Genomic DNA, 23,284 nt, shown 5'->3' with positions numbered 1-23,284 from the left:
CAGAGAGCCTTCCTAGTTCACCATCAAAGGCATAATCTCAACAGTTCTAAGGAAATCACTTCTAGGTCCAGTGTAACCAAAAGGCCATGTATCAGGAGACTTCTCAGACCCTCAGAGCCCAAGTGAAGCCCCCCTCCCCAGATTAGCAGCGAAGGTAAGACAGGTGCTGTCAGCCCGTCACACTCGGCCAGCTTGGCCCGTGTCCATCCAAGCTTTGCACAGCAGCTGCAGGACGATTAATCTCCTGACTTGAAACCCAAGCCAACACGAATGTTCAGAGCAGTATGACCAAAACAAAAGAACCCCCAACCATCCATCGAGGTACAGAAAGAACAGCGGTGTGCCGTCACAGAACCAACGGCCGTCCCGACCAACACAGGCTGCCTGGTGGGCAACTCTGGAAGCTTCCACGCCCAGTGCAAGCAGCAGCCTCAGAGGGGGTGATCCCGCCAGGGGAAAAGGCCAGCAAAGGCAAATCCCTAGAGATAGAAACGGATTAGTTGTTGTCAGGGACTGGGAGAAACAGGAGAGCGAGAGATAGGAGTTTGTGGGTTTTTTTTTTTTTTCCAGGACAAGAAGAGTGCTCTGAAATCCATTGTGGTGGTCACACAACTCAGTAAGTGCACTGCAGGCCACTGTTCACCAGCTGTACCCTCAAAACAGAGAATTGGGGGGAGGTGAGAGTCCAATGGGTAAAGCACTTGCCTTGCACGTGGCTAACTGAGTTGGATACCCCGGCCCACAGATGGTCCCCCTGAACCCCTCCATGGGTGATCCCTGAGCACAGGGCTAGAAAGAAGCCCTGAACACCACCAGGTATGGCCCATGACCCCCCAAAGGGGAACTGTATGACATGTGAATCATTTCAATAAAACTCTCTCCCCAAAGCTGAAATTTTTTTGGGGGGGGTCACACCTGGAGAGGCTCATGGGTTACTCCTGGCTCACGCACTCAGGAATCACCCCTGGCAGTGCTCAGGGGACCATATGGGATGATGGGGATCGAACCTGGGTCGGCTGCGAGCACGGCAAATGCCCTACTCACTGCGCTATTGCTCCAGCCCCCCCAAAGCTGAAATTTTAGAGCCTGTTTCTGTGAGGAAACAAACAGATGCAGATGTCAGTTTCTCCCCTGCAATCACAGATACCAGATTAAAAAGGACTCTAAATGGTGGTCATTTCTACCCATTTCCCCCAGCCACCGCCACTGCACAGCAAATGCCCGAGTGACCGTCCCATGCAGACACAATCTTCATCCCAGGCCTAAAGCCACCTGCAGCCAATCTCAGACACAGCAGCAAGATGTGTGTGTGGGGGCGGGGGGGTCACAAAATACACGAAGGGACCATGACATCAATCTGGAGGGCTCTTCTTCGGAGAGCCAGGGAACACCAGGAAGAGGAGGACATCCAGAACCAAGTCTACTACGGAACAGGCTGGGACGGAACGCCCCGCTCAAGGCCCTGGGGTCCACACTTCCACGGCCCTCCCGGCCCAGCCTGCTCTGTGTGCGGTGTGTGAAGGCAGAGCAGATGGCACTGTTTACAGAAGCCAACGCTGCGATTCCCCGAGCAGGCTGACATTCGGGTGCACTTGGGGTGATGAAAACACGGTGCTAATTATTCCCCTGCCTGCTCGCCCTTTCCCTCCCCAGGAGAGCAGTTAAATGGGTATTCCCCTGGGGGCTGGAGCGATAGCACAGCGGGTAGGGTGTTTGCCTTGCACGCGGCCGACCCAGGTTCGATTGCCAGCATCCCATAGGGTCCCCTGAGCACCGCCGGGGTAATTCCTGAGTGCATGATCCAGGAATGACCCCTGTGCATCACCAGGTGTGACCCAAAAAGTAAAAAAAAAAAGGGTATTCCTGCACACATGTGAGGCCAGCTCTGTCACCCCTACTGAAAAGGGGGGCGCCGAGAGCCGTGCTCTACTTTCGAGGAACACCAGCCCCGGTCTTCTCTCTGGGAGCGCATCTGCATCGGGACTGAGAAGGGGGCTCACAAAACACACACCCTGGACAGCGTGCGAGCCCCTCACACATCCTGTCTCCTTCCCGCCGGGCTACCTCCGAGAGGCCCCGGCAGCAGGCAAGTCAGGGAGGCACCGGCCGGTCCAGAGGCCGCAACAGTCCCGTCCCCTCTCGGGGCCTCCGGAGAAGGGGGTCCCAGGAAGGGGAGGAGGGGAGGCGAGGTGATCGCTCTGTCACCGGGCCACCTGGCTTCCCGGAAGGAAGCCCTCACGCTCCATCAGGCGACCGACCTCTGCCTGAGTGGGCTCTGCAGGGGTGGGAGCACGCTGGGCAAAGCACCCCCAAGTGGGGCCGGAGAAGAGAACTCGGCAAAGAAGCCCTCATGGGCGGAAAGGTAACGGCGGGGCGAGAAGCCAGGCCCAGGCGCGGGGACGCAGGAAGGTTCTGGAACAGTACAAACCCCCAGGCCTGCAGTGCTCCCGGCCACCGGTGGCCTCCTGTCCCCTGCAGAGCAGCGTTTCCTCCCGGCCACCTCCCACCAATACCAACACCCGCCCCCCCACGAGGTGTTTCCAGAAGCCAGCGGGAGGGTCTCTACGCACACGGCAACGCCGGGCTGTGAAACAACAAAGAAACAGCAGCTCCACAGATAACGCACTTTGGACTCGGGGACGTCCCAAACCACGTGTGTATCGGGGTCCCTGAGGCAGCCCTGGCATCTTCCTCCAGCTCGACCTCCCTGGGTACTGAAAGAAAAAAAAAATAGTCCCCTCCAGAATGGATGGCAAGAGACACTCAGCCACCGAGGAGGCACTGCCAAGTGTCAGCGCCACTGGGGAATTGTACAGAGATGAAAGACAAAGGCCACCAGCCCAACACCACAGAGGCGGGCTGGGCACTGATGGATTCCAGATGACGAAAGGAGGGAGCCTGGGAATGCGAGCTTGCAAAGTTTCCTGGATGGCTGTGAAGCAAGTCACTAGACACCCTCAGATCTAAAGTCCCAAGGCGGGGAGGGGTGAAGTCGTCTGTGAAAAACCATGAGGTTGGGGCTGGAGCAATAGCACAGCGGGGAGGGCATTTGGCTTGCACGTGGCCGACCCGGGTTCGATCCCCGGCATCCCATAGGGTCCCCCGAGCACCGCCAGGAGAAATTCCTGAGTGCAGAGCCAGGAGTGACCCCTGTGCATTGCTGGGTGTGACCCAAAAAGCAGCAGCAGCAGCAACAACAACAAAAACAAAAGACACCCACAGTTAAGGCTTCACAGGCCAGGCCCTGTCTCCGTAACAAGGATGTCGGTTTGGTCACCCTTTCAAAACGGGAAAGTCATTCTCCGCCAGAGAGGTCCCACAAAGAGACTCAGTCCAGAAGAGCTGGAATTTCGCGCCAGAGCCTCGGTTTCTTGGCCCCTAAGTCTAAGGTCTTTCCCAGTTTGAAATTCCTGACTGAGAGGGACACTCAGCTGTAATTCCACAGCCCGAATCGGAGGTTCATTTCCAGAAGCGACCGTCTCCGAATATTAGGCTAGAATCATCTGAGGAATAGTACCCATATTCAAGTTAACAGCAAGTTAAATGCTGGGAAAACAAGCAAACGCTGAGGCCAGAGCTAGTACAGAGGGTAGGGTGCTTGCCTTGCGTGCGGCTGACCTGGGTTCAGCATCCCAAAGGGTCCCCCGAACCGCACTCGGAGTGATTCCTGCGAGCAGAGCCAAGAGTAAGTCCTGAGCATCACCAGTGTTGCCCCAAAGTAAAATAAGCAAATAAATAACAGTAACTTATCCAACCCAGGCCCTTGCTTTCCAAGGACTACGCTGAAGTAGTATGTAGCACTGTAGCACTGTCTTCCCGTTGTTCATAGATTTGCTAGAGCGGGCACCAGTAACATCTCCATTGTGAGACTTGTTACTGTTTTTGGAATGAGATACCAGAAATAAGCTCCAGAGACTGGTACTTTTTAAATTCATTTTATTTTTAAGATACTGTTTTACAATACCGTGTTCGATTCCTCCTCCCCTCTCAGAGAGCCCGGCAAGCTACCAAGAGTATCGCGCCCACACGGCAGAGCCTGGCAAGCTACCCGTGTCGTGTTCGATATGCCAAAAACAGTAACAATAAGTATCATAATGAGAGATGTTACTGGTGCCCGCTCGAACAAATCGATGAGCAACGGGATGACAGTCACAATACTGTTCATGATCAGTTTTCCTGTATAACACAAATAATGACACTTTTTTAAAGGTTTATTTAAACTTGGCATTCTAGAGTATTAGGGCTTATTTTTATTTATTTTTCTTTTTGGGTCACACCTGGCGATGCTCAGGGGTTACTCCTGGCTCTGCACTCAGGAATTACTCCTGGCAGTGCTCGGGAGACCATGTGGGATGCTGGAGATCGAACCCGGGTCGACCACGTGCAAGGCAAACGTCCTACCCACTGTACTATATCAATCCAGTCCCACAATGACACCTTTTAAGTGTACCAGCTTCCAGGGCATGAGATAATACAGCTAGTAAGGCGCTTGCCTTGCACACAGCTGACCCAGGTTCTATGACTGGCACCCTACATGATTCCCTGAGCCCCGCCACGTGTGGCCCCCAAGACAAAACAACAAAAACCAGGGAGAAACAATCTTCATCTCAAAATCTCAAGCTCCCACTTCAAGATCTGAGAGAAAAATAAACAAGCAGAATGAGGGGGATATGGATAACAGCAGAAATCAATATTTTTTTTAATTAGAGAGAAATCAATGTAGTAAAAAGCTATTTCTTTGAAAAGATCAATAAAAGTGACAGCCCCTAGCAAAACTGAGAAGGGAAAGACACAGATGGTCGATTAGGCTTAAAATGAGCTACTGCGGGCCTTGCAGACATCCAAAGGGTAAGAATTATACTTTTCTAAATGTTTTTCCTCATTGATTAACCATTGCTCTACAATATCCACATCGTTTTGATGGAGTCTTGGAGTTCTGTTGTGATATGTCAGCAAACAGCCTTCTGAATGAGTATTTCCATGCCCTTTGGAGACACGCCTCGGAGTGGTATTGCTGGATTACTGGAATGTACATTTCTCTATTATTTTTTAAATGAATGAGGTAGCTTCAATACTGTTAAAGAATTGTTTAAAAATTACGTATTGGGGGGGCTGGAGCAATAGCACAGTGAGTAGGGCGTTTGTGGCAGACCCGGGTTCGATCCCTGAGCACCGCCAGGAGTAATTCCTGTGCATCACCGGGTGTGACCCAAAAAGCAAAAAAAAAATTATGTACTGGGGGTGTGGAAGACAGGTGGTGGGAGGAATGCTGGGACCATTGGTGATGGAAAATGGGCACTGGTGGAGGGATGGACACTTGACCATTGTATGACTAAAATGCAAGCACGGAGGCTTGTATGTCTGTAACTGTACCTCAGGGTGATTAATAAAAAAAATAAAATTTAATTTAAAAATAATTTAAAATAAATTTTAAAAAACACATATTGATATACAAAAGTTACTGCACACCGCCATCACCAAAGTGACCCTCCACCACTGTCCTTTTGGGACCCTCCCCCATATGCTCCACCACTGTCCTTTTGGAACCTCCAATCTGCTCTTCTTCCCTCACCCCTTCACCCACTAAGTGGCCTTGGCATCCAAGGCCAAGGCTGTGCCACTGCTCCATAGGTGTGAGAGACTCCGGTGTTTGTTTGTATCATTTTAAATTGTTGTCAGGCGTCTCCAATCCTCTGAGTTAGGCCATTCTCACTCCATGAGGTACAATGACTTTGCGGTCTGTGTCAGCATTTCCTGAATAGGTGACACGGAGCATTTCCTTCAGTGTCTCTATGTCTTTGGGGAAGTATCTATTGGCATCTTGTGCCCATCTGGGGAAAGGAATGGTAACTCAAGAGAAGTCACAAAAAGGACTCTCCCCTTTCTTTCCCTGACTGGTTCTGTGCCGCCTGGGGCCACACAGTCACCAGAGATGGGACCAAGATTCCACAGCTCAGTGCCACCGAGACCCCACTCAGGCAGGCACTCTACCCTGAGGCAGCCCCAGGCCTGCAGAAGACGCTCGACCAAAACATCAAAGCAGCTCACTTGCTGGTAGATGATTATTCAAAAACCTGGAACCTTACAACAAAATACTATTTGGATACTGAAGACAGAAGGTGTGGGGCTGGGGAGATCGGACAGTGGTATGGGGTGTATGATTGCGTGTGCAGGAACCCAGGTTTGATCCCATACAGCATGGCCCCCGAGTGTGGCAGGTGTAGTTCTGAAGGGCCCCGAACACCGCCAGTCCATGCATTTTCCCATTCAGCCTTCAACGGTCAAGTATATCTGAAAGTGGCCCTGGGCCTTCTTCCCACTACTTAAGAGTACCCTGACTCCCCCACCCCCGGGGGGGGGGTGGAGAGGTGCACTTTTCCCATGCAAACAAATTGGGGTTCAAGGGGTTGGAGAGATAGCATAGCAGGTAGGGCATTTGCCTTGCACGCGGCCGACCCAAGTTCGATTCCCAGCATCCCATATGGTCCTCTGAGCACCGCCAGGAGTAATTCCTGAGTGCAGAGCCAGGAGTAACCCCTATGCATCGCTGGGTGTGACCCAAAAAGAAAAAAAAGAAAAACAAATTGGGGCTCGAGCAAATTATGTGAAGTAAAGTAAGTTCAAGGGACTGAACAAGTTCTGAGTTCGCCCACATGGGCAATATAAGGACATAAAAATCAATGGCCCTGAAAAAATGAAAGCTAACCCAGTGGACACTGATAATTGAGCTACGGTGAGGGAACGGGAGGGAGACACAATAGATAGGGGTAGATTGGCAAGTCACAGGATTGTTTTTCCAGGGGCGAGGGTTGTAGGTCACTGGTAGAGTGCAAACTTCACCTGTGAGAGAATCTGGGTTTAGAGCTTGTTTTATTTTTACGAAAGTACTATCACATCCCTGCGTCGCACGCTAAAGAGAATCGATGGCAAGTTCTTTCCTCTCTCCAACCTAGCTAACGCCCACTTTAAAATATCAAACACCAATTAAACCAGGTTAATCAAGGGCTGAATAAATAGCAGTACTCTTACATTAAAAAAATAAAATATCAAATACCTGGGGGCCAAAGCGATGGTACAAGCAGGTAGGGCAGTTGCTTTGCACGCAGCTGATCAGGACTCGATCCCAGACACCCCCATAAGGTCCCTCAGAGCCCCACCAGGAGTAATTCCTTGGTGCAGAGCCAGGAGTAGCCCCTGAGCATCAACGCATGTAGCCCCAACACAGCAAACACTAGGACCAAGGGACCTAGACCTCGGACTCCTTCTTCAAAGTTCTCCAACTCTTGAGCCAGTTAGCTCCCTTTTCAGTCTGCAGTCAGTTGCAGAATCAGTGTAAGCCGTTTCCAAAATCTATACAAAAAGTTCCTCCACCCAATGTTTACCTGTGCTTCCTTTTTAATAACTAAAATAAAAAGGTAGGGGCTGGAGTGATAGCACAGCGGGTAGGGCATTTCCCTTGCACACAGCCGACCGGGGTTCGATCCCCAGCATCCCATATGGTCCCCAAAGTGCTGACAGGAATAATTTCTGAGTGCAGCGTCAGGAGCAACCCCTGAGCATCACTAGGTGTTACCCAAAAAGCAAAATAAATAAATAAGATGTTTTAAAAAGAAAAATCTTTAAAAATAAAATAATATAAAATAAAATAAAATGGTAGCCAAAGGGCCTGCTGATACATGACTGGGCAAAAATGTGTCAGATTCATATAAAGGACCTAGAATTCAGGTAGAAACGAAGGTGAAATTTTGCCACGTGTAGAAAATGGAAACCACAAAACATTATGATTTTCCAGAGCATGATCCCAGACACTGGTCACAAAAAATACTCTTTTTTTAAAACTTTGTCACAAGGGGGCTGAAGCGATAGTACAGCGGGTAGGGTGTTTCCCTTGCACGTGGCTGACCCGGGTTCGATTCCCAGCATCCCATATGGTCCCCTGAGCACTGCCAGGGGAAATTCCTGAGTGCAGAGCCAGGAGTAACCCCTGTGCATCGCAGGGTGTGACCCAAAAAGCAAAAATAAATAAAAAATTAAAAAGTAAAATAAAATAAAAGTTTGTCACAAGGGTCTGGAACGATAAGACATTTGATAAGGCATTTGCCTTGCACACGGTCGACCCGGGTTCGATCCCCAGCATCCCATATGGTCCCTCGAGCACCGCCAAGAGTGATTCCTGAATGCAGAGCCAGGAGTCAGACCTGAACATTGCCGGGTGTGACCCAAAAAAGAAAAAAAAAAGAGTATTTTTTCTTTCTTTCTTTTTTTTTTTCTTTTTAGGTCACACCCAGTTATACACAGGGGTTACTCCTGGCTCTGCACTCAGGAATTACTCTTGGCGGTACTGGGGGACCATATGGGATGCTGGGAATCGAACCCGGGTCAGCTGCGTGCAAGGCAAATGCCCTACCCGCTGTGCTATCGCTCCAGCCCCACAAAAAATACTCTTAAGAAAAAGGGCATCCGTGGAACAGAGCAACATGCTACAGACATGCCTCCAGACCCCACACCAGGCTGTCTTCACCAGGGAAACTTGGGGGGGGTGACTTTCCCTCCCCGCCCTAACAGAGCCCTGGCAGTCGAAACCTCCAGAACTCAAATGCGGCCATGCTCACGGCTCCTCCCACACGCTCGGATAGCCTCACCCCTGCGTGAATCTGCTGGATAATCGTATTTTAAATTTTAGAATTCCTGGAGCGCGCTTCCGTGAATTTGATACTCTACACCAATGATCTACCAGGAGTAGCACACAACATCTGATGGGGGGTGACATGTTACTAATCTCTTATAGAAGGGCTTAATGGCTCCGGGATGAAATGCAACAATCTTCACACACTTTCCTCTAAGGAAACTTTACTGGTCCATTTTTAGCGGATCATTCATAACAAGCAATACAAAATTAATTGTTTTGGTTCTGCTTTGGCGGGGGGGTACAGTTTGGGATTTGGGGTGGAAACATTCTAAATATGGTGGTGGGAAGGTGCAAGGGCCGTGGGATTGGTGTTTGAATGTTAAATGGAATCCATTATTGTGAACAACTTTATAAAAATGAAATTAAATTTTAAAAAGGAGTAAGGAAATTCCTCAAGAGAAAAAAAAAAGAAAAAAAGGCATGCGCTCCACACCCCCCCGAGCCCACACCGAGTGTGAGATGCTCAAGTCTCAAAATTCCAAAGCAATGGGGCTGGAGCGACAGCACAGCGGGTAGGGCGTTTGCCATGCACGAGGCTGACCCGGGTTCGATTCCCAGCATCCCATAGGGTCCCCTGAGAACCACCAGGAGTGATTCCTGAGTGCAGAGCCAGGAGTAACCCCTGAGCATCACCGGGTGTGGTCCCCCCAAAAAAGAAAAAAAAATCCAAAGCCTTGTTTGAGCTACTCTGATCTACAATTCTTTGGAAGAGAATATTTTCTGTTAATAAATCTGACAATGTCCTCAAATTGTTTAGGACTCTCAAAGGAGAAAGCGGTACCCTGGGGGAAACCGGGCAATGCAGCACTAACTCTTGGAGGCAATATGCTGAAAAATGAGAATGTCTGGCCCGTGGCCACAGCTCAGTGGGCTCCTGGGTTCAATCCTAGGCCCTGTGTGGTCCCACAATCACCACCGGGAGCCATCCAGCACACCCAGTGTGGCCCAAAGCAGAAAAAAGAATCAGAGAGTCTTAAAACTTCTACTGTAATAACTTAAAGAGGTTCTTTAAAGGCAACTGACCTTCAAATCTATGCCAACACATTATTTTCTGCTTCTTCTTTTGCCAGCACAATCTTCTTTATCTTTCAGTTCACACCTCTTTATAACTGAGTATCTTTATCCACTGGCACAATTTCAAAGTACTGAGCCCTAAGTAACGCAATTAGTGGTAAGCATTTTATGTATCACTTGACACGCTTCCAAACATTTTATTGGACATCCCACCCAACAACACAGTGTGTGGGATTTGGGGATCATTAGCACCTTCATGCAGAGGGGAAAATTAAGGTGCGTGGGAAAGTATCAGAGAGAGAGAGAGAGAGAGAGAGAGAGAGAGAGAGAGAGTCAAGTCGGCTCAGGAATTTCTAACATGCTACCATCCCTTTCCAGCAGCCCTGGAGTTTGTGGCTTTGCACAGAAATAACTGCATTTGATCACAGGTACGGCCGCTAGCTCCAGGGCTCCTTCCGGAATACAGATGACAGTATCAGTTTAATGAAACGCAGGCTCCACCACAACCAAGGGCCCCAGAGTTGTTTTTCCTGGGGTCTGGAAGAGTGCCTAGTCATAAGGAGCATTTGTGCAATGGTTTACATACTTGGTTTGCAGATTCAATTGAGGAGGTTTCCCGACTTTTCAAAAGAACCGAGCCTGTAATTAAACTACCATGAAATGGTGGTTGAAGCCGCAGCACACACCAGCAGGCTTGGGTTACAACTGCAGTGAAATGGTGGATTAAAATGCCCAGAATATGCGTGACTCCAATAGCTTTATTGAACATGTTTTTAAATAGACCCAACCACATTCGAGTAAGCTTCTAAATGATCCTTACCTGCCAAGAGTTAGTCTAACAGTGGGGATCTAAGTCCAAATTATAAAGCTCGTAATTCCCAGCACTACGTGACACACCAAAAGCTCTACCTTGTAAAAGCCACGAGAACGGGGGCTGCAGAGATAGCACAGTGGCACAGAGGGTAAGGCGCTTGCCCTGCCTGCAGCCGACCAGGTTCGATCCCTGGCATCCCATGTGGTCCCAGAGCACCACCAGGATTAATTCCTGAGTAGGGAGCCAGGAGTAACCTCTAAGCATCACCGGGTGTGACCCAGAAAGCTCCCCCCAAAAAAGCTATGAGGACACAGCACTTCAGTCTGTCTGACCTGTCAGTTTCAATGTATCATTAAGAGAATGAAAAACAAAAATCCAGTAACTCCTCTCCACAACAGAACACAACTGTGATCCAAAACAAATCATCTAAAATTTCTTAAATTTAAGAAACGCTTTCCTTGAGAAGTTAGGGTTCGAGGAGAAAGCTCAGTGGTGGTGTGCCTGTTTCAGCTTTGTGAGGCCCTGTGTTTGACCTGCGCCAAAAGCTAACTATGGACAGATACATACATAGGTAGGTTGCGGACGGAGAACGTAAAGCCTCATATTATTTGAAAAAGTAGCTCCTCTCGGAAGGTAAGAAACGCTCTTAATGCTTGGTGCTTCAACACATGCTGCCCAGCGGCATTCAAACCAGACACAACCATAAAGCAAGAGCTTGAGGGGGCCAAAGTGAAGTACAGCAGGTCAGAGTATTTGCCTTGGGGGCTGGAGCAATAGCACAGCGGGGAGGGCGTTTGCCTTGCATGCGGCCAACCTGGGTTCGATTCCCAGCATCCCATAGGGTCCCCTGAACACCGCCAGGGGCGATTCCTGAGTGCAGAGCCAGGAGTAACCCCTGTACATTGCCGGGTTTGACCCAAAAAGCAAAAGCAAAAAAAAAAAAAAAAGAGTATTTTCCTTGCATGCAGCCAATGCGGGTTCATTCTCTGGCATCCCATATGGTGCAAGCACCACCAGGTATAATTCCTGAGTGCAGCCAGAAGTAACCTCTGAGCATTGCTGGGTGTGGCCCAAAAAAAACATGATTTAAGAAAATGACTGGAATGACAGTGCAGTGGGTAGGGCGCCTGTCTTGCATTCTGACAACCCAGGTTCCAGCCCTGGCATCCCATGTGGTTTCCCCCAAGTAGATCAAGAGGAACCCTGAGCATCGCTGGGTGTGGTCCAAAAATGTAAAAAAAGAAAAAAAAGAGAACTTGATGAGGCTTAAAGGCATAAGCTCATTTTTCCACATACCACCTCTTATATATTTTAACGAAACGTAAAATATTTTCAACTAATTCCCAAAGTTTTAAGTAGCCTTTGGAATGAGACTCTGAAAAGAAATGTTATGGTTTTAAACATTTTTTTTAATGGCAAGCTCACAAAACAAATTCCGGGCAACGTGCAATTACTCAGCCTGGAGTCAAACAGAGCGCAATCAAGTGTAATTAAGAATCTTGTGCCGAGTTGAGTAAAAGTTTTTTTCCCCCTCTCATCACAAAGCAAAAGACTTGCCAAGTGGAGGCATACTCCAACAAAGGACCACTCCAAACAGCCCATAAGACAAATTAAAACACACTTGAGCTCTGAGCTAATACTTAGGGAAGGAACAAAAAGGGCCTTCCCTGGAATTGGGGGACACAGCTCAATAGTAGAGACCTGAGGTTTGATCCCCCACACCACACACACACACACACACACACACACACAGGAGTGTGAGACTCAAGTGTGGATGTAGGGATGTAGGGAGAGGGGGGGAGAGGCAGGCAGAGCCAAGCATGGAAGTGCTAAAAAAAGAACCTTAACTTTATTGGCAGGATAAAGAGGAGGGTTTGGGAATGGGAGAGTGGGGGGGGGCGGGGGAGATGGCCAGAGCGCTAGAGCTTTGCCCGGGAGAGCCCGGAGCTGACTCCCAACTCCGTGAGGTTCCTTGGCAAAGCTGGAAACAATCCCAAATACTGCGCTGGGAGCAGCCCCCCCCCCTGCACGGGGCGTGTCCGGCGCGCGATAAAGAAACGGGCCAAGGAGACTGTCCAAGCGTGTCCCTAAATGGGGCGAGGGAACGAAAGAGACTGTGGCGGAGGAAATGTAGCCAGGAAACAGGTGAGCAAAGACTTGGGAGCGAGCGCAGAACACGCGGGACAGGCGGCCTCGCTGAGTGAGGGAGAGACACAAAAGCCTTGGACCCCAGAGCTTTGGGTTTGGGGACCACACCCAGCAGAGCTCAAAGCTTACACCTGACAGGGTTCAGGGGACCATATGGGGGAACTGGGGATCACACAGGAACTGGCCATGTGCAAGGCAAGTGCCATCTCTCAAACTCTGGCTTTGAGTTTTGAAAAGGGTCCTACTATGGTGGGTTCATATTTCACCAGGTACTGGGGTTAAAAAAAAAAGCAGTTCCGGACACTCTCCCGATGGCTCTATACAATGGAATACTATGCAGCTGTTAGAAAAGATGAAGTCATGAACTTTGCATATAAGTGGATCAACATGGAAAGTTTCATGCTAAGTGAAATGAGTCAGAAAGAGAGAGACAGACATAGAAAGATTGCACTCATCTGTGGAATATAAAATAACAGAGTAGGAGACTAGCACCCAAGAATAGTAGAAATAAGTACCAGGAGGTTGGCTCCATGGCTTGGAAGCTGGCCTCACATTCTGGGGAAAAGGCAGCTCAGATAGAGAAGGGAACACCAAGTAAAATGTGGTTGGAGGCCACGCGTGGGAAGGGAGATACGTGCTGAAAGTAGACTAGAGACTGAACACAATGGCCACTCAACACCCCTATTGCAAACCACAACACCCAACTGGAGAGAGAGAACAAAAGGGAATGCCCTGCCACAGAGGCAGGGTAGGGTGGGGTGGGGTGGGGGGGATGGGATTGGGGGGTGGGAGGGATGCTGGGTTTATTGGTGGTGGAGAATGGGCACTGGTGAAGGGATGGGTTCTCGAACATTGTATGAGGGAAACACGAGCACGAAAATGTGTAAATCTGTAACTGTACCCTCACGGTGACTCACTGATTAAAAAAAAACATTTTTTTTAAAAAGAAATAATGAAAAACAACAACAACAAAAAACAGTTCCAGTGGCTCCCGGGCTGATTCGAACTCCAGCAGGGGGGCCCAAACTTACATTTCCCTCGTTCCCAGTGGATTCGGATTTGCTGGGAAAACACTGTGTGAGTCGGGGGCTGGGTGGGGTGTAACAAAGGTAGAGAGAAGGCTGGGCCACACCTCAGGGAGAGCAGTGGGAAGCTTCTGGTCTCTGGAACCAGAGCGGGAGATGCAATCAAAAGTGCATTGTTTAGCATTAATGCTCGTAGCAGCGGTTCCCACACTGGGCGATCCCGGCTCCCCTCCTGGGAGGCCAGTAGTAGCCTGGGGTACAATTGGAGGGTGTTCTGCATTTGTTTGCTTAAAGAAGGCAGATTTCCAGGGGAGCGCTGAGTGATTTTTTTTTCTTTTCCTGACAAGAGGGCAGTAAGCCAAGTTAAGTCTGAAACCTCTGGCTTATGTTTAATAGACCTTCAAAAACACAGAGAGTAGGGGCCAGGCAGATAGCCACTGGCCAGCACTGACCATCTACGTGCATAAGGCTTGGGTCCAAACCCAGCCCTGCCGTGTCCTAAGCAAAGCACCCGGAGCAACCTCTGAGCATCACTTGGGTATAGACCCCAAGTCCCCCCAAACAAAATAAATTATCAAACGCACGGTCATGCACCGTTCAGAAAGTGACCCAACAAACGTGCCAGGGACTGGGGGGCTGGGGGGGCTGGGCAGAAGGCTCAGGAAACCAAGGAAGGAAGGGTGTCACCCAAAGACAGAAAAGGGGATGGAGAGCTAAGTGCTGGCCCCACCCCAATGCAAAGAGAGGGTGAAGGAAAGGCCCATCTGCCCTGGAACTAATGATTCATGCAGGGTGAATGCTTCCAAAACGAATCAGGGAAAGTTTGCTTGATGACTCCTCACACATAATGTGTCAACGGGCAGCCTCCAGAGAACTGATGGCAGGATTCTCCACCCCTTCTCCTCCCCCATCTGGGGGGCGGTCAGCGCACTACAGGGGGTCCAGCAGGATCTCTGGCCCCCTAGACCGGCAGCACCTGCCCAGTCGTACCCATCAAAACTGCTTCCAGACACGGCCCAAAGACCCCAGATGTAGGGGAAGAAGGGGGCTGGGCTAAGGGGAGTTAGCATCTTTGGGGGGGTTGTTCTGCCCATACCCAGTGGTGCTCAGGAGGCAATATGGGGGGGCCAGGGATCGAACCCAGGTCGGCCGCATGCAAGGCAAGGGCCCCACCCACCCCACTCTAGCCTGGGAATTACTGTGGGAAACTAGAGGCGTCCCAGTGGCGTGCCTTCAGGGTTCTGCCATGGACAGCTGCAGCCGCGGCAAAGTGACGCCCAGCTGCCACGGGCTCTACGCAGAGACAATCCCAACCCTACCGTCTCGGTTTGCACATGGGGATCGCAGGGTCCTTCCGCAGAATTAAGGATCACATCATACACTAAGGACAACACCCAGGCCCAGAGACCGTAGCGGGGACAAAGCAGGCAACTGGATTCTCCAAAAAGAAACGACACATGGGCCAGAGCGGATGGTACAGCGAGGAATGAACAGCAGGCAAGGCCTGGCACGGAGTAACAGCATTGCCTAGAGTGAGGACGGACGGAAGGAAGGAAGGAAGGAAGGAAGGAAGGAAGGAAGGAAGGAAGGAAGGAAGGAGGGAGGGAGGGAGGGAGGGAGGGAGGGAGGGAGGGAGGAAGGGAAGGAAGGAAGGAAGGAAGGAAGGAAGGAAGGAAGGAAGGAAGGAAGGAAGGAAGGAAGGAAGGAAGGAAGGAAGGAAAGAAGGGGAAGGAAGGAAGAAAGGAGGGAGGGAGGGAGGAAGGAAGGAAGAAAGGAGGGAGGGAGGGAGGAAGGAAGGAAGGAAGGAAGGAAGGAAGGAAGGAAGGAAGGAAGGAAGGAAGGAAGGAAGGAAGGAAGGAAGGAAGGAAGGAAGAAGGGTATTGCAGGGTGTGGTCCAAAACGGGGAGAAACAGGGGAGAGGGGAGGGGAGCATAAAGAGGGGGAGGGGAGGTAAACTGCCAGTACCAGTTTTCTGTACAAACCAGGGCGGACCCTTAGGTGTTTGAGCTCTCAAGGGACCAGTGGATACCTTTCATGGAAATCGTATCTGAAAGGGGAAAAAACATGAAGCCTTATTTCCACCCACTGAAATGTAGCTCTATCCTGGAGCCACACACCACCCCTCCCTGGTCACTGTCTCCAGCGAAAGCCGGCGTGTCTCGGGCTCCTCCCCGGAGGAACGGCGAAGCTCCACTCCTGGCTCGGCTTCAGCAATATGTAACCTAGCAGCCCCGCGGCTAGCCTCGCTTCTTTAATGTGTTACTAAGGACTCACACATCATTATGCCACACATGTGGGGGTTCATTTTGAAATTGGATTTTAAAGAACTGATGTGGCCGGCGATACAGCTCCGAGGTACAGCCCCTGCTTCCGGGCGGGACGAGGTCCTGATGCCAGAAACACGCGCGGCCGCTGCGCTTGGCGCCTCTCAGCCTACAGCCGCGCTCCCCGGATCCAACTGCCCAGCAGCCTTTTGCTCCTGGATGCAGAAGGCTTTGCGAAGTAAGACTGCGGCTGCACAGTGAGAGCGGTTGACTCTGTTTCCCTCTCTAAGCGGCAGATCCAAAGACAGACAAGCCTCATCCCCTGCGTAGGGTTCTCCCCCTTTGGACCCCTCCGCTGAACCCCCAAGGGAAACGCACGGCAGACAGGCAGGAACTCAGGGGCTCCGGGGGACTGCCCCCAACTCCTTCCACAATGCCACCCACGTGGGTCCAGGCTGCTGCTGCCTAAGACCAGCACCCCTCAGCCAAGAGTGGGACCCCTGGGGAACACCGTGTTGGGCACTGCCATTCCAAGGTGCATGAGTGCCACCAAATGAGCGTCACTCCTGCCGGGCACACAGACAAGCAGCGAAGCTCAAGTGTGCAACGCCCTTCCCGCGCCACGACCAAGCAACGGTCGCCACAACAAGGGAAGAAAGGGAAAGCAAAAATAGAACGCAAGGAGGGAACTGAAGGCCCAGGGTCTCCCCGATGTGCTCAAACCGGCTTCCCGCCTTTACCGTCATTTCAATCAGAACCACTTTCCCAGCATGGACAAAACTTGGTGGTCAGCCTTTAAAGACGCCCCAAGGCCAGGGGTGGGAAATGGACAGAGAAAGGAGGACTACGGGGATGGGAGTCGGATAGTGCAGTGGGTAAGGCACTTGCCTTGCGTTCGGCTGACCTGGGTTCTATCCCCAGCCCCCCATATGGTCCTTGAGTGGTCCCTAAGCGCAGAGCCAGGACGAAGTCCTGGGTACAGCCGGGTAGGTCTAGGAACTAAGCACCAATCCTCCACCGCCCAGAGGTCATCATGAACAGGTAAGAGGTTTTGCTAACCAGCCTCCGGCTAAGACATGACAAAGTCCTGGGCGGGGCAGAGGGTAGGGCGCTCGCCTTGAGCCTGCCAGAAGTGATCCCCAGGCCCCAGCGCAGAGCGAAGAACAGACCCTGAGCACCGCTGGGTGTGGCCCCCGAACAAACAAACAAAAGAAATCACAAAGTGCTTTTCTGGGCTAGAGTCCTCAGAGTCCAAGCCTTCAATGACAAGATAATTTTATTTTAAATGTTACTTTATGGACGGGAGCGATAGCACAGCGGGGAGCCTTGCACGCGACTGACTCCGGGTAGGATTCCTCCATCCCTCTCGGAGGGCCCAGCAGGCTCTCCGTGGCATAGTTGATATGCCAAAAACAGTAACAAGTCTCACAGTGGAGACGTTACTGGTGCCCACTGGAGCAAATCGCAGATTTGTGAACAACTGGAAGACAGTGCTACAGTTACTTTTGTAAGAGCCTGTACACATGTGACCTAAACTAATTAAGTAAAAAAGAAAAATTGTTCCGGGTGAAAATTACTATGGAACATGACAATAGCGCACATTTCATTTTACAGAAATGAAAGCTCTTCTGGGGGGTCAGAGAGATGACAGGTCAAGCTGAGTACGTACTTTGCATGCGGGAAGCCGGGATCTGATCCCCGGCACTGCTCGATGCTACCCGCAAGCATAGTCCGTATTCTTTAAGGGCCACCGGGTGTGGCCCCAAACCGAATGTCGAACATTCTAAGAACACAGTTGAAGGTCACGCCATAACATTTCGGTCTGTTCAAGTTATTCCACTGTGCAAACCTTGAGAATCGCTGAGCTAGAACTCCAACCAGATACTGTCAGGTGCGACCTAAAAGTGGCCCTAGTGGACCCCAGTGGCTGTGGGGACTTGCACTGTAACAAAGTTTTAAGGGAGAGCAACATAATAAGGGGAATTAAACAATCCAACTTTAATTCTATTAAAATAACATCAGGAAACTGGAGTAGTCCCCTTCCTGACAAAAGGGAAAAAAAAATGAATTCCAAGTTCCATCACTATTTGCTTCACTCTTGAGTGGCATCCAATAAACACATGCCAAGAGAAATGCCTTTTGACTCATTATTATCAATTAAATGTTTCAGGAGACCTCACAGGTGGTAGATTTCTCAGCAGATACCCCTGACTTTTGAAAAGCAAAAGCAGAAGATTGGAGTCTCTGCAGATCCCTTTATTTTACCTTTTAGATCCTCGGGGCAAGTCAGGGTGAAGTACCACACCCCCCTATCAAGACACGGGGAAATGCAGTGAAGAACAGGTGATGGGGGGCCCCCGAGAGATGCTACAGCAGGTAGGGTACTCAGTTTCCATCCCCAGCACTCCATAAGGTCCCGGGAGCACCGCCAGGAGTGATCCCTGAGGCCTGGGGCAGGTGTGGCCCAAAGCACAAAAGGCTCAGGAACGGGTCTCTGGTTTGAAGCACATGCTTATTCACGGTGTCTCCCTGACCAGGATCAGATTTCTGAGTTGCAAACCCTTGAGTAGGGGCTGAGATCTAACACAAACGCTCCATCCGCACCGCCCTGTGTGTGCTCTCTCTACCTCGCCGTCAAAACTTGCCGACTTGGAGGTGAACAGGGCTGGAAGTGAAGAATAAGTGCCTTGGAATCCTGAGACTGCTTTCGCTTTGGCCAAGTGCGTTTAGATGCCCCTCCCATACCTTGCTGGCTCAGAAAAGCGCCGTGTTCTCTGATCCCTTCCACACAGCGGCCCTTTCTCCCGGGCCAAATACTGGGAAGGGAGGGAGGGGGCGGCCGAACCCTCCAGCCTCAGCCTGAGATAAGCCTTGGAGACCGGGAAAGGCGGGCTCAAAAGGGACCTGAGCTCACCGCCAGGGGACAGCCCCTAGGTGCACCTCTTTGGAGCTGGGTGACCTTGAACCACTTACCTCTTCCTCCGAGCCTAATCCTCCTCCTCCTCCCCTCTCCACTGAAAAGCCTAGAACCTTCTTCCCGAACCACTAAGCCCCAAGCTGCCATGACAATTACTCAACAAAACCGGAGCCGGCTCACCGTCTAAAGGTGGCGCGACAATCACCGTTTCATCTCCGGGTTCGCCCCGGCCGTGCCCCCTCCATCCTCACCTCAGACACGTGCGATCTGGAAAATGCTTTGTTTTCTCCCAGTCGCTTCCGGACCACCCTCAACCTGGGTGGTTTTCCTCAACGCTGCCGCGTTTCACAGCAACTCCCTTCGCATGCAAAGCGCTCGGGGTGCACACTTTCCTCTATAAACACGGGGGCGATGGGGTTCGGAGAGGTTGAGAAATCGGGCCAAAGTCACAAGCGGGGGGCCCGTCAAGAGAGCAAGGGTGCAAGCACAGCTCTGGTTCCAAACCCCGATCTTTTTTTCTTTTTTTCTATTTATTTTATTTTTTTCAAATTGCATCCTTGCCTTCGGAAAGCCTTTCAATTCGTAAGGGGAAAAAATGCCACGTGAATGCTCACAAGTTCCCCCAAAAGGGGAAGAGCAAAAGTCACGGCCGCCCCAAACGCTAAGCGGCACGGGCTGTTTCATCCTCCTCGGAAGGAAGCAGAGGAGGAAACCAGCGCAGGGAGCGGCGCTCCCAACGCGGCCAGCGGGAAACGCAGGTTCGAGCCTGCGGCACCCACGGCTTTACCAGAACCCACCCCACCCCCACGGCAGAGGCACCCAGAGAAAAGCCTGCACATGCCCACCCACTCCCCACTCCCCTGCATCCCCGCGGCTCGCCGCCCCGAGCCTCCTGTGCAGAGCAGATAGGAGCCCATCAGCCTTTTCCATTCGGGGCGTCCCGGTTCCCGCGCCCAGACCTCATCCCTCCCCACCCCCCACCCCAGCCCTAATAATCGCTTCCTTTTCCCGTCCCGCTCCCTTTCCGGAGGCTCGGTCTCCCGCACCACGGCTGGGTCCGAGCCCGGCTCCCCCTGGGGTGCCCCCGCGCCTCGGGGGGTGCATTTCCCCGGCGGGCGGCCGGACAGAGGTCACGCGGGGAGCCCCATGTGGCGCACACCCCCTCAACGCGCTTCCCGCCACCGCCCCAGTACCCCGGGATCGGCGTGCGTGCGTGCGTGTGTGCGCGTGTGTGTGTGCGTGTGTGTGTGTGCGCGCGCGCGTGTGTGTGTGTGTGCCGGGGTGGGGGGGTGCGCATTCCGCCAGCGCTGGGGTGTGCGTAGGGGATCCCGAAAGGAGGGGGGTGTCCCCGGCGAAGGGGGAGGGGAGGCGCGAAGGTCGATCCGGTGCTCGCGGGCGGCGTGGCGGCGGGGCAGGGACCCGGCGGGTGGGGACCCCCCACCCCAACCCCCCCACCCACCCCCCGCAGGCCGCGCGCCGCGGCCCGGACGGCGCGTCTCCCGAGCGAGGCCTCCGGCCGGCCCCGAGCGCACGCGGCCCCGGCGACACCCCGGGACGGGGCCGCGCGGGCGCCCGCATTGTTCGGGCCGGGGCGGCCGCGGCGGGGCCGGGCAGGTGGCGGCCGCGTGCCCTCACCTTTGGCGCCGAGCATGAAGTCGAGCGTGCTGTGCCGAGCTGCTGCCATGGCGAGGGGAAGCCCTGGGCCATGCCTGGGGGGCCGGCACGGGAGAGCGAGCGGCTGCGGGCGCCGGGAGTGCGGCGCGCCGGGAGGCGGCGGGGACGAGGTGGGAGGGACCGCGGGAGCGACCCGGGGCGCGGGGGCGGGGTCGGGCCCGCCTCCGCGACGAGGAAGCGCGGCCGCCTGCAGCCCCGAACTCGGAGCGCGGGGTGGCAACGTGGGCGCCGCGCTCCCCGGCGTGCGTCACCAATGGCCGCGCCCCGCGCCCGCCATCCGTTAGGTCACCTTAGCTTGAAACGGCGGCGCCGCACGACTTCCGGGGACCCACCCCCTACGCTTCCCCCCGGACCCCCTCCCCCTCCCCCCCCCCCGGCTCCCCACCCCCACCGCCCGGCCCCTGCGCTTTCCGGGCCCTCGCCGGGAAAGGGATCGCCGGGGGCCACCCCTGCGGCCGCCCGCGGCAGAGCCCTGCCCGCGCTCGGCTGACCCCCCCCTCCCCGTGCCCTCCCTCCCTCCCTCCCCCCCCAGCTCGTAGGGGGATGGCCGGGCTCAGAGCTGCCCGGGGTGCAGCCGAGCTCCCGGGCCTCCGAAGTTCGCCCGCTTTCCGTGCAAAATGGAAGTGGGGGCTGCAGCCCGCTGGAGGGTCGCGTCGCGGCTGCTGCGTTGGGAGACGACAGGTGGCTCCTGTCATCAGTGGCACGCATCCTCGGGCACGGACGACAGCCCCCCCCACCCCGCCGCGCGAGCGAGCCTCTCCCCGGGGGTGCTTGGTCTTGGGAGCATGGCAGCTGCGGAGCGTTGGGGGCCGGGTGGGGGGTGGGCAGGGGGGAGGCTGGGCGCTGGGGACTTCCTGAAATGCCCCATCCTCTCACCAGCCTCCTGGCCTCTCCCGCTGTGCCGCCGCGCCACGGGAATCGCGGGAGCAAGTGCGGTCCGGGAACCCGTGGGGCTCCGGGAAAGCAGAAGACCCGGCCCCTGAGCGTCTCTCCCGCGGGCCTCCCTCCCCAAGGCAGGCCACCTGTTTGTAGCTCTGCACGTTTTCTCGGCAGCGTCTCCCTGGTTCTCAGATTGCTTTAAGCTAGCCTGCTATTTCTATCCTTCAACCCTCGGCCCCTTCTTCCTTTCTGGGATGTTCTCTGGTTCTCGAGCATCGAGGGGCCCTGGACCTGGCTTCATTCACCGCTGCCACTGTCTGGAAACTCGGCTTTGTGGCCTGCAACTTCTGCGCCAGGTTCTGCACAATCTTGTCCCCTGCAATGTAGGCAACAGCTCGCCTTGCTTCTGCAGGGCACAGAATAGCTGAGGGAGGAGAGCGCGACCGAGTTCAAATCCCAGGACAAATCACCAGGGTGGCCCTGAGGGCCCCAAAGCAGCAGTGGGCCCAGTATTTCCAAGAGTGGCCTCTGCACTGCCTGGGTGATCCCCGAGCACAGGCTTTGCTTGATGCCAGCAGAGATTCTATCCTGGCACTCTGTGTGGCCCCCAAACAAAACCAGTGATGAGAATTCTTGAACTTCCTCACCTTGAACTGATCAGATAGCCAGAACGAAAATGGAGTTTCACAGAAAGACTCGATGATGCCATCGAAATGTTGGGCATAAATGGGCCTCGATCTGGAACCAACGTTGTAATGATGTTTGCCAAGTCAGTTTTATCCATGAGACACAATCCTGGTAAGACAGTTCAGGGTGGGACATGGGCGGGTATCAAGCTGAAGCCCCTTTCAACGCGTCTGGTTAAGCTATAAGTAGACACTTGATGGGGGAACCTATTCTCAGGGCCTGGGGCTGATCATCTAGGCCCCTGGCTTCGGGCCTGGGGCTAAAATAGATCATCATGTCTTGTGTGGGAATTGCTTGTGTTACATCTGCGCGATGTATCCAGTGCAGCTGTTGTCCAGCTATTTCACCAACTCCTAACAAAACAAAAAAACAGTAAGCGAAATCTACCTAATTATAGCCTACATTCTTGAAAAAGAACTAGCTACTCAACAGAATCTTGGCAATGATGAAAATGTGGATAGCAGGGGCTGACGTCCTCTGACCACTCGTGTGTTCTTGGCTGAAAGAGAGGATTGAACCAGGGCTCCGGAGAAAGCTCAGTGCGCTGAAGCACACGCTTTATGCGCAGGAGCAAATTCAATTACCAGCATGGCACGGTCCCCTGAGCACCAGGAGTGACTTCCGGTACCACCAAACAGATCACTGCTTCTTAAAAAGTGGAGTGGGATTGTTTGTTTTTAGGACGCAGACTGACCGAGAGGGGCCAAGACAAAGACAAGGCCCCTTAGTTACCGCCTCTGAACACAGAGCACGAACCTTGTGCATCCCACAAGTCACCCAACACCCTCCAATCGCAGCCAATCTCCCCCATCACAGTTACAACAGGGCTCGAACTCCCTTGCAAGACACCACCCAGTCTTCACCTGATGGTGCTGTTACCCCGACAGCACACCTGGACACCCCCCACAGTACTTACGCTGCCTCCCCTTTGTTTTTTGGTTTTGGGGGGCCGCACCCAGCAATGCTCAGGGCTTCCTCCGGGCTCTGCGCTCAGGCTTGACTCCTGGCAGGGCTCGGGACATCACAGGTAATGCCAGGGACTGAACCCGGGTTGGCCACATGCAAGGCAAACCCCCTATCGCTTCGGCCGCAGCACCCCTTTCTGTGTGTGGCCCGGCCTCACAGTCTCTGCTGCGGTGCCCACAACTCCCCTCAGTGGGCAGCCCGCTCCCC

General features: G+C 53.1%; 1 protein-coding gene across 1 annotated transcript in view; it reads right to left on the bottom strand.

Annotated features, from left to right (window-relative positions):
• Positions 1-20,861, bottom strand: part of SMS (spermine synthase) — a 62,047-nt gene extending 41,186 nt beyond the window's left edge. Inside the window, exon 1 of the mRNA XM_055121415.1 lies at positions 20,507-20,861. Coding sequence (XP_054977390.1) covers positions 20,507-20,555 — 49 coding nt within the window. The 5' untranslated portion in view covers positions 20,556-20,861. The remainder of the gene's footprint in view (positions 1-20,506) is intronic.
• Positions 20,862-23,284: the final 2,423 nt, after the last annotated feature.

This window comes from Sorex araneus, chromosome X (genome assembly GCF_027595985.1).
Source record: "Sorex araneus isolate mSorAra2 chromosome X, mSorAra2.pri, whole genome shotgun sequence".
Classification (NCBI taxonomy): domain Eukaryota; kingdom Metazoa; phylum Chordata; class Mammalia; order Eulipotyphla; family Soricidae; genus Sorex; species Sorex araneus.
The sequence above is the reverse complement of the archived record's forward strand: the minus strand, read 5'-3'. Positions and strand labels throughout refer to the sequence as shown.